The sequence below is a fragment of the Mixophyes fleayi genome, chromosome 11, assembly GCF_038048845.1.
Source record: "Mixophyes fleayi isolate aMixFle1 chromosome 11, aMixFle1.hap1, whole genome shotgun sequence".
In the NCBI taxonomy this organism is placed as follows: domain Eukaryota; kingdom Metazoa; phylum Chordata; class Amphibia; order Anura; family Limnodynastidae; genus Mixophyes; species Mixophyes fleayi.
The window spans coordinates 23962222-23974333 of NC_134412.1; the positions used below are offsets into that span (position 1 = coordinate 23962222).

Consider the following 12112-nt stretch of genomic DNA (forward strand, 5'->3'; position numbering starts at 1 on the left):
TCTTCATCTGCAAGCTGTTACTCTGCCTGCAATGCAATCCCAGGCTATCGTGAGATAAGAGAGGAATTAAAACAGGTTTCTGTAGTGTCATCATCACTCTCTGATGCAAGTCTGCCCCCTGGTGGCCTTTCCTTGGTACTGCACATCTATAGCTAAAAACTGAGAAGCTGCACGCTGAATGGATTATTAATATTATATTTTCTTTTCTCAACATATTCTTGTAGGGTAAAAAAAAAAAGGTGTTTTTATTTTTAGGCGCTTTGTTTTAAAAAATGTATTTCCCTGCATTATGCATTCATCATCACCATTTATTTATATAGCGCCACTAATTCCGCAGCGCTGTACAGAGAACTCACTCACATCAGTCCCTGCCCCATTGGAGCTTACAGTGTAAATTTCCTAACATACACACACACAGACAGAGAGAGAGAGACTAGGGTCAATTTGATAGCAGCCAATTAACCTACCAGTATGTTTTTGGAGTGTGGGAGGAAACCGGAGCACCCGGAGGAAACCCACGCAAACACATGGAAAACATACAAACGCCACACAGATAAGGCCATGGTCGGGAATTGAACTCATGACCCCAGTGCTGTGAGGCAGAAGTGCTAACCACTAAGCCACTGTAAGGCTGAAACTTGTTTCTGGTGAAAGATGGACAGAAAATGTACATTACACTAAACGCATTCACAAAGTATCAACCAATCAACTCTAAGGATCCCATTGACATTGCCTCATGTCTCTGGGAACAGCAGGCTTGTAGCTTATAGGATGAATCTTCTGATTTCATTCATTACTGCTGCACTGGTAGAGGGATTGACATGTTGATGCTGTAGCACAATTTCAATACTACAGGAAAGATTTCCGAGGACCCAGGAAAAAATTGGTGTAAATCCCAAGAAAGTGTAAAATGAGGGGAAAGTCCAAAATCATTCACACTGCAGATAAAATAAGGAAAACCCAACACATGGCAATTTGCAGCTTACCAAGCAGACTTACTATAAGATTGTTCCCCCTTGTGCAATGTATATGTGCTGAGTTTTAAGGGGAAAAAGTATTTATTCCTAATATAGCAAACACATTAGTAAAATATATACTGTATTTGTAGTGTTTTATACATTTTCATTACTATATTATTATTATTATTATTATTGTTTATGCATATAATAAACAATACAAGTGGATGATCCTCATCTATTTATTTATATTATTGATATGGTGCCACTAATTCCGCAGCGCTGTACAGAGAACCCATTGGAGCTTACAATCTAAATCCCCTAACATACACACACACACAGACCAAGAGAGACTAAGGGCTAGATATACTAAGCTGCGGGTTTGAAAAAGTGGGGATGTTGCCTATAGCAACCAATCAGATTCTAGCTGTCATTATGTAGAAAGTACTAAATAAATGAAAGCTAGAATCTGATTGGTTGCTATAGGCAACATCCCCACTTTTTCAAACCCGCAGCTTAGTATATCTAGCCCTAAGGGCAATTTAGAAGCAGCCAATTAACCTATCAGTATGTTTCTGGAGTGTAAGAGGAAACCGTAGCACCCGGAGGAAACCCACGCAAACACGGGGAGAACATACAAACCCTACACAGATAAGGCCATGGTTGGGAATCAAATTCATGACCCCAGTGCTGTGAGGCAGAAGTGCTAAACGCTATGTGACCGGCCCCACAAAGTCTATTCCGGTGTCCAAAAACTAACTTGTGTCTCAGGATATAGCTCACAGCAGGGGCCTTTGAAGCTGCCACAGGTGACACTGCTATCTTCTAACATGGGGATGTGCAGAGCCACCGAATACGCACGCACACACACACACACGCACGCACACACACACACACACTCTCTTCTGGCTTCACATTTTACACTTTAGTAGCTCCACTTATCAATGGATTAATTTAATATACCACATATAAGTGCTAACCACTGAGCCACCGTGCTGCCTGCACAAAATGATATATGGTAACTCTCAGGGTCTGTCCCTGACAATCACAGGGGCCCTAGCTGTATGTCTTTCGCTGGCTTTAGTGTCACTACATTTATATTTTACTTTTGGGGTCATGCAAGTGGTATTTCATCTGCCTGATGTGTATTCCTTTAGTGTAGCTGTATCGAGTGCAGAAAGGGATAATTAATCCATATAAAGTACCAGCTGCATGTTCTAAAAGAAAGGACGTGTCTTGGTTTTTTTTTGCATCAGGTTCTAAAACGCGAATATATTGTTACTGTCATTCGAGCATAATGCACATTCTAAATTCTAATTCTTTATTGTCATCAGACTAACAGGTCTATTTACTAAGACAGTGCTGGTTTTCTATAGAAAGACAACTATGATTTATAAAGACTGCTTGATAGGGAGAAGCCCTATATTCAGCAAAAACACCTGTTTAATGTATAGAGCCCTAAATAATATTAACAAACCAAAGAAGGCTTATTCACCAGAAAGTGACACATTGATACAATATTTTTATGAAGCAAAAAATGTGCTATCATTTAAAAGGCGGAAACGTCAAACCGCAATTAAAGTCATTCCAAGTGTTCTGTCACCTCAGTGTGAAAATCTCCTTTAGGTTATCTGTGGATGACACATGTAAAATGAAAATATTTTTTTTTATCTTTGACCTTATCAAATCTCACACACTTTGTGAACTGCTAATATCAATATTCCTGACAGGAAAATGAATACTTAGGGGACGCTACCAAGAGATTGGCATAAATTACCATTTTGCTGCTCCACAGAAGTTATTCTAATTAGGAACCTCTAATTGCTATAGTCAAAGGAAATACATTAAAGCAATTGTCTCCTTCACCTTCTTGTTCACGAACAATTCTTTTGACAGTTTTATTAATGGGATTTAATCTCATGTGTCGCAGTAATGAGCTGACGATAAGAGCCACTAGGTGGCGCTAAATGTTACATAAATGCACAGTTTATGTGCACACAACAATGACAGAAAGATCAGTGGGGTATTTACTATCTTACTTTTCAGTTTTTAATTTGCTCCTTTAAACTTTAAATAAAATAATAATAATAATAATAGTAATAATATGATTATTAATTATTATTATTATTTAATGTATTTAGTCAGTGTTGAGTGTTGGGCAGCACGGTGGCTTAGTGGTTAGCACTTCTGCCTCACAGCACTGGGGTCATGAGTTCAATTCCCAACCATGGCCTTATCTGTGTGGAGTTTGTATGTTCTCCCTGTGTTTGCGTGGGTTTCCTCCGGGTGCTCCGGTTTCCTCCCACACTCCAAAAACATACTGGTAGGTTAATTGGCTGCTATCAAAATTGACCCTAGTCTCTCCCTGTCTGTTTGTGTGAGTGTGTGTCTATATTAGGGAATTTAGACTGTAAGCTCCAATGGGACAGGGACTGATGTGAGTGAGTTCTCTGTACAGTGCTGCGGAATCAGTGGCGCTATATAAATAAATGATGATGATGATGATGATGATGATCTTCCAAAAAAATAATCAATGGGTTATAATTGGAGATGATGAAATTCATGTAATAAAGTATTTTCAGAACAAATACATAAAGAGAATAACAGATTTAGTCATTATTGCTTTAAAGAGCACTATACACACAGCGGAGGCAGCTATTACCAGGGTCATAGCCTGAATGTGGAGCTGAGATATCACAACAGTAAAAACCTAGCCCCAAACAAACACTGGTTTCTGCTCATATTAAATCTAAAAAACAAATGCATATGACAAATATATACACCTAATCCATACCCTGCAAGGAGCACGCCATATCTCCTCTACTACAGACATCAGTCAGTAAAAACGTTTCCATGTCCCGCAGACGCCACCTTCTTGGGGTGCAAACCCAAGTGCTTCTCCTTAAACCAGGTGAAATTGTGCAATAGTAGGTGCATGTAAAGTCACACAATAGCATTTTGCATGTATCATTTTAAAATTGAATGATAGGTAAGTCTAGGGCCTGCTGCAGAGTTGAAACAGAGGTGGAAGTTGCTCAATCAATTTATAGGTTCATAGCAGGTTCTTGAAAGAGTGGGGTTATCCTGAAAGGAGCAAACACAGAGAGAAATCCCCCAGCACACTACTATAGCCAGCAAAGGAGCTGCCATTTCTATTTGTACATAAAAATGCATAATTCTCAATTGCACACATTTGCAAATGTATGGTAAGCCACCCGCCACGTCACGGCGCTTCTGCTAATAGGGTGGTACTAGGGTGGATTTCTCCCTGATGTAGAGTTGGCTGCAATTGTATCCGGCGCAAATTGCATTCACTAAAGAGCCTAAATTGCGGTCATAACCAATGCTGCAACTATTGCTAAGCGGCAGCGACCCCGGCCGATCAATGCTGCTGAGCACTGTCACTGTAGTCTTTCCGTGGCGCTCAGTAATCTCCTTACTGAGGAGATCTCGTGAGTCTCACTCTCACGAGATCTCATCAGTATGGAGCTTACAGTGCGCCGCGGAAGGACTACAGTGACAGGAGACAGAAAGAGGTAAGCGCGGGGGGGGGGGGGGGGGGGGGCGGCGGGCGGCTCATGTGGGGCCTCACGGAGGAATGGAGTCCAGGGGCCTCCATTCCTTTAATCCGGCCCTGGCTGGCGTACGTCATCAGCAAACGCTATTTGCACCTGCCTTAACCAACCGCAAAACTTATGACTGCCTTCTCCCACCATGCCTCTCTAGGCACTAGCGGGCATAAGTGCCAGGATCACTTAAATCTGTATAGGTGCCTATGCGTGCAGCCACTTTTCTGGGCATGTACAGAAACTAGCATAGTACTCACCCTGCATCAGTCCCATCGTCTCTAACAATGCTTTACCTGCTCTGGCTGTTGATCTGTAATTATAGCTGATATTATGCTGTTTTGCAGGAAGCTACGTAGATGAACTTTCAGGAGCTCTGTATGAGTAAGTTTCTCTTCTCTTTCTCTTATTACAATTTGGTTTTATAATTAAGAATGCCCGTTAGATACAACGATGAACACAAACAGCAGATTACATTTGGAGGTCACCATAGTAGATGGCTTACACTGCCTTGAATGGAACATTGAGGATGTATGAATTGGCCCTAATAAGTATAGTATTTATAACCCTTCAATTTCCAGATCACTCTGCTTAGAGGGAACAGTGATGGAAACCTATTATTAGCCATATTTCAAGATCAATGATTATCATTCTTAAAGGATTATTCCACAGTAACATTTCTTTCTAATTTATTCCGCATAGACACTTTTCTTTCCAAAAGGAAAATACCATTTATGCCTTAAGCTCTCTAGTTCCGGATATTAAAAAGGTCCTTGTAACTGCCTATGAAATCTTCCGGCCAATTACTGTTTTTTTTGGACAACCAATACCTGCCGTACGTAATTTAAGCAGAGGGCGGCTGTTCTTGGCAATCAGTCAGTAGCTGGAAGACTATATAGGCAGGAGATATTAGTTCTCTATGGAGCCTATTAGTGTAAAGCCTTAAGGCTGATTTTTTTCATGCTATTGTCGGCAGTACTCCCTTGATGGGTAGGACGAAGCCCTTTCACCCTTTGATAAACAGACCCCTAAATATGTAATTAGAAAACTAAGGGGCATATTTAGCAAATGAGAGAAAACCGCTTTGGCCTTCTTCAACGATAGGTTTCCCATGCTTCCATATTCCTATCTGTACTACTTCAACCATAATACCTGCTCAACTCAAATGATCCCATGTTTGGGATGGAAATTAGAGGGCTGGTTAGCAGACATCTTCTAGGTCTCATTATCTTGTCTTTATCTCCACAGAACCGTTGCCCACATCTTTGAATAGGATGAAAACGTTCTCTCTCCTCCGTGGAACACAAAGCTGAGCACTGGACTTTAATGGGTAACGTTTCAATAACACAAAACAAGCCAAGGTCGGGGGATGATGAGGTTGGTGGCAAACACCGGCATTCGGGATAGTCTCATCTATCTGTAACTATGGCCAAGATCAAGACTCTTCTGAATGCCCGGAAGATGAGCCACCTACAGGCACCTCATTTCGCCCCCAATTAGTGTTTTCTACCTCCTAACAGAGCTACGTATTATTAGATCTCCCAAAATTGCTTTTCTTGACCACTGTTGAGAAAATATTCTGCACCCTGAGGAACAGCCATCAATGTGACGGCCTTTGTTGAGGTGACGAGCTTCACAAAGCCACTGTCATTGTCCAAGAAGGTCACCATGCAGACTCAACAACCAACATCTTTGAGGCTCCAACTACCTACGTTCTCCATGTCCCTTTCAAGGAGCACTGAGCCCACTAAAACAAGCACCCTGAAAAAACTTTTTTGGGGGGCAAACTTCTTCTTGTGATATGTGAAACACCCACCAGTAAAAATAAGGATTATTAAAGATAATTACCCAAATATTTTCTCGTGAATGACTTAACATGCATGACAGAAATTAAAGACTCCATTATACCCGTAACAAAAAAAACGTCACCTGTGGTGGGTCAAACACTGTCCCCTCTTTTTTTTCTTGGAATGAAAGGCAAAGGAACGTGTATTTATTTATTTTATGAGAAGTGTTACATCATGTCTCATAGCCAATAATAAATGTATTTCTGGTCTCTTAAATGGCTCACGTTTTACTGCACCGAAAACAGCGCCGAATGTTTAGTATAATAATCTATAGCTTTGCTGCTGATGTGCAACAAGTCTTAGCAAGTTCTGCCAAAGGCTGCTAGGGCATGCTGGGACTTGTAGTTTCACTCCAAATGATGAGTTACACATTGCTTGGTGCCCGCACAATATTTAAGGTGGAACTGTCATTGAGGTAGACTGTCATGCTTGTGTAAAATGAAATTTAATTTTATTTTTCCTCTTATTTTTATTAGCAAATAATGCGCACATTTTTATGAAAGGATGTTGCTTTTCTTTAGAAAATTTTGCCATTTTTCCCTGTATATCCATTTGCTCCATGAAATTAGGCAGATGGTCCACAAATAAAATTTGGTGACATCACAGCGACACTTATGGGTCTCTTGTCGATCTACTGATTTGTTAATGACCCCCACTGATTAGGTACAGTGTCTATATGAAGGCAAAATGCTTATACAATACGAAGAGCCCAAAGATTATCATTATTACCCGGTATTTATACAGCACTCAGGCCCGGCGCTCCCATTAGGCAAGGTTAGGCACTTGCCTAGGGCGCCGGGCTCTGGAGGGCGCCTGGAGGGCGCCACAAGAATGTAAATTACTTTAAAACTGTGCGGCGACCGCTGACCATACCTGTCACCGCCGCCGCACAGCATTCAGATGCACGGGGGAGGGGGGAAAGGCTATTGCTCACCACCGCCGCCTCTCTGCTCTGTCTCCTCTCCTCCACTCACTAGTGTCAGTGAGTGGAGGGGAGGAGACGGAGGAGAGAGGCGGCGGTGGTGTGACAAGGTAAGGAAAGACGGGGTGAGGGGGAGGAGGGCGCCGATTTTTGCGGGGGGGGGGGGGGGGGGGGGGCGCCGATTTTTTCAAAATGCCTAGGGCGCCATGGACCCTAGCACCGGCCCTGACAGCACTCACATATATATTTACAATATGGGACAATTGCAGTACAAGCACTGACATAGGAAGTATAGAGCTCACAGTCCATCTGAATTTACAATCTAAAGATCACTTGCGACATCCTATGTTAAGATGAATGTTAGTCTCTATAATACCGCTTTGATGATGTCACAACTATTTGTTTAGAACTAAATACATGACTGCACTCCTTAACAACAGAGAAGAAAGTTGCAAAATGAGTGTTAATTGTATATCAAATTAAAGCGCAGCTACATAGTGGTTCACGTTTCACACACTAATGGCCGTCAGAAAATGTGTCCCTGATTGTTGTGACTATCTCATTACAAGCACGGGGATAACAGATCATTGTAGGAGTTTCGCTAATAGAATACATGGCTGCTGTTTAGCAGAGAAACAGATTGAGGAGGAGGAGAAAGTTTAGAAGTTGGAGAAAGAAAGGGAGCGACAGACAGAAGCCCTAGCATGATGTCCACGTCCCCTCATTGTCCTACTAGAAAGGGGCCTATCCGTTTGCCTCCGACTTCCCCAGCTATTATTTCGGGCCATTGAACTTGGCATGCAAGCAAGTGCGGAACGGCAGACCGGAGAATAATAAGACTGCCAATCTCATGTGGGACTCAAAACAGACTTTTGTTTTTAATTCTTCCAGGTCCTGCCTATCTGTGGATGGGCCTTTTAGGCATCAGTCCACTACAATGAAGGGGGCATGAGGAAAGGCAGTTAATGCAGCTGCTGGAGTGTGAAAACTATCCCGTGTTGGAGGGTGCCAGCGTGTGTCTGGGGAGTAGGAGCGTTCTGTGGATGAGATGCGTTAATCCTGAAATTCCGAGCCTGTGTTCAACATTCTAAAGAACACAATGCTGCCTATAGCCACAATTCCTTCTTCTAACTATTTACTTCGTAGCAAAGCAAGGAAGGAAACACTTTGAAGTAAATTCTAATGTGAGGTGCAAATTATGGCACCAGCTAGGTTTTCCAACTGCAAAGCTCAAAGCACATGACAACAGTCCAGAGATTGATAACAAGTCTGCTAAAAGAGCTAGTAAATCCTCTATAAACAGTCATACATCAGATATTAGTTACATCTGTCCAGAATGCTCTCTGCCACATCTATCGTTTGATAGTTTACGGATTTAAACATTTGTCAGTGAGAACGAAGCCTCACTGCTTGCATCCCACTGGTATATGGTACAATATATGGGACAATACAGATAGCTTGCTATGAGAGATGGACTTGCGGTCCTCTAGGTAACAGAAATATTGACTAGTTCCTTCACACAAAGAGGTGATTGATAATTGAGTAACTGTGGATGGGAATGTATGTCGTACAGTATAATGCTTAGCAAGCTCCACTTTTTTACCACATACCAGCAGCTTTTCCCCCCCTTTCTGTGGTGTGTATCTTTTGTTGCTCATAGTTTGAAATACTTTACCTGTTAATAAAGCGACATTAGTTTATTTTTGAAGTAGAGAAGGTATACATCTTTTATTGAATATTGCCAGTCATGTCCAGATTAATGGCTACCCAACAAAAGTGCTTGTCTATAGCCCGGAGACTCTTAGAGACCAAGTTGCCCAGCCTATGACAAATCCAACCCTACATCAATTATTGAGGTGTGGAAGTGACAGGCTCACTGGCTGATCCTCCCGTAGCAGTTAAATCTGGTCACCTGAGGATGAGGTGAAAGCATCTTTGTCAGCCTATCGCTTATCACAAATATAGTGGTCATATTCTTAGATCTTGGAAGGTCTACTAAAACATCTTTGGAAATGGAATCCCATGGACCTGTAGGTATTGGCAAAGTTTGTAAGAGTCAGAAAGGAGAAGTACGCGTGGTCCTTAATCTGGTACACGTTGTACAAGATGGTACATCCTCTTTATATTTGGGCTACCACAATGAACTATAGCAACCAATCAGATTCTAGCTGTCATTTTGTAGAATGTACTAAATAAATGATAACTAGAATCTAATTGGTTGCTATGGGCAACATCTCCACTTTTTCAAACCCGCAGTTTAGTAAATATACCCCTTGGTGTGTGTTGCAAGAAGCAAATTAGAGAAATAGACACACATACAGAATAAATTATCTTTTATCTGCTTAAAGGAGTTGCATCAATATCTAGAAAATATACCCATGTTGCGCAGCTATTCCCACGGATGAAAACGTAAGTGTTGCCAATGCCATTGTTGTGTGATGTATTATTCATTAAGCCAGTAACAAATGTGTACTGTTTTCAGGGTGGTCTATGGAGAGCTTGTTACAGAGCCACCAGCAGGCTAATTAAAGGTACTGCACTCTGCCATTCTGTAAAAATTCTAGATTTAGAAAGGGGTGTTCTACGTTGTAGCGATGCCGAAAATACAGACACTGACTTTTGCAAATTTGCGAACACTATCAGAGCAACATTAAAAAACATAGACTTACCAACAAATAGACACAGAACAGTTCCGAACATTTATGACATTGCTGCTTTAAAACAGGGAATTTTAGTGTCGCTATGTTAAGTGACGTCACTTCCAAGTGCAGACGTTTTCTTTGGTCGCAATTAATAGGAGCAGAGTCAAAGCCGGTTGGGAAATGTCTGTGTCTATTTGTTGGCAAGTCTATATTTTTTTAATGTCGCTCTCATAATGTTCGCAATTTTTAAGTAGATATAGTCAGTGTCTGTGTTATTTGTTTCGGAATGGTGAATACCACCATTTGAAAAAGCTATATAGTGAAACACGGGACACTTTCAGCCCCACAACGACATATGCCCTGTAAACCCATTACATAGCGATATACGGTGCCACACTAAAATAATCCATAAGCCAGCAACAGATCATCATCATCATCTATTTATTTATACAGCGCCACTAATTCCGCAGTGCTGTACAGAGAACTCACTCACATCAGTCCCTGCCCCATTGGAGTTTATAATCTAAATCCCTATTAAAATTCCTCCTTATCAGAACATTCTCTGAGGTTTAACATTATAGGGCCTGAGTCATCAAAGCACGTATGCTGAGCGCAACCCGCATTCAGTATTATACCAACGTATTTAGGCTTTGCGTCCGGTCCAAATTCAGCAAGCCACAGATCTCAAGATGCGCCTGCTTTTGAAATCGAGGACAGGTCTACTAAACCGGACGCAGCGAGATGCCTCCAATATTTATGTGGATTATAAATTCGCAAAATAAAATAAAATCCTGCATTATTGTTAACTGACAATATTAAAGGCATTAATGTTAAAACAGTATAAAAAAGGAGTGTTTTTGAATTTTTTTCCGTGCAATACATTTATTAGATGTTATTAATGTCTACTGATCATAAAATAAATGTTTTACAGTTGCTCCTGATTGCAAACACATGTTATAGCATGCATACGAGTCTGTCATCACTACTGATCAGGACTTAGACTGGTCCTGTAGCTGGAGCAAGAGATACGGCAGAAAAACAAGTAACTTTCAGATGCTCAGTGCTTGATTCGGACGTGGCTGCGTGTGCTTGCGTTCAGCACGCCCCTACCGTAAATTCACTACGGCAAAACGCCCCATCCCTGCCCAGTTCACTTCCCGAAATCATAGGCTGTAGTAAGTGTCCTTTGCGCTCGCAGGCGCACAGAACAGGGCTGCGTTCACCGACGTTTCTGACAATTCTGGACATGTGCAAAGACTGATTTCGCTTACGATACGCTGCCTTCGTGAATCAGACCCCTAGAGTATAAATGGAACTAATGGGATTATACTTTTATGCTGAACAAAGTTAAGGATAAAGGCATTAATCAGCTTTAACACGCTATATGAAAATAGGTTATAATTAATTTCCTTGCTGTGAATAATCTGAGATCTGTGAAATCACCCTGTAATTACATACTAATTCCTGTTTGATAACATAGGAACTATTTTGTAAAGGATCAGTAACCAAGACAATGATATTCTTGAAATTCAGTAATAATGGTATATACTAGGGGTGAGCGGGTTCGGATTTTTGAAATCCGAACACCCCCGAACAGTGCCGATCTGAGCCCGGATCCGAGCACTGTTCGGGGATTCCCACCCGACGCAAAACTCAGAACGAGGCAAAACGTCATCATCCCGCCGTCGGATCTCGCGAGATCCGAATTCATATTATTCCCCGCTGCCCGCCGCCATCTTCATTCGGGCATTGGAGAGGGAAGTGGGAGGGTGTGTGGTGGTGTCCTCTGTCCTGCTCAGTCCAGTGGTGCTGTCCGGTGCTCTGTCCTGCTCAGTCCAGTGGTGCTGTCCTGTGCTCTGTCCTGCTCAGTCCAGTGGTGGTGCTGCCATAATTCCAGTGGTGCTGTCCTGTGTTGTCCAGTGCTGCTTAAGTCCAGTCCAATGGCACTGCCATATAAGTCCAGTCCAGTGGTACAGCCATATAAATCCAATGGTGCTGTCCTGTGCTTCAAAAGTCCAGTGGTGGTGTCCTGTACTGCATAAGTCCAGTGGTTCTGTCCTGTGCTGCTTAAGTCCAGTCCAGTGGTACTGCCATATAAGTCCAGTGGTACTGCCGTATAAGTCCAGTGGTACTGCCGTATAAGTCCAGTGGTACTGCCGTATAAGTCCAGTGGTACTGC

The 12112-nt window shown here is 42.0% G+C and overlaps 1 protein-coding gene across 1 annotated transcript in view; it reads left to right on the top strand.

Moving 5' to 3' along the window:
- The window catches only part of HRC (histidine rich calcium binding protein), a 28829-nt gene extending 22244 nt beyond the window's left edge, over nucleotides 1–6585 (top strand). The window contains exons 5-6 of the mRNA XM_075191497.1: nucleotides 4870–4906; nucleotides 5771–6585. Of these exons, the coding sequence (XP_075047598.1) occupies nucleotides 4870–4906; nucleotides 5771–5795 (62 nt within the window). The 3' untranslated portion in view covers nucleotides 5796–6585. The remainder of the gene's footprint in view (nucleotides 1–4869; nucleotides 4907–5770) is intronic.
- Nucleotides 6586–12112: the final 5527 nt, after the last annotated feature.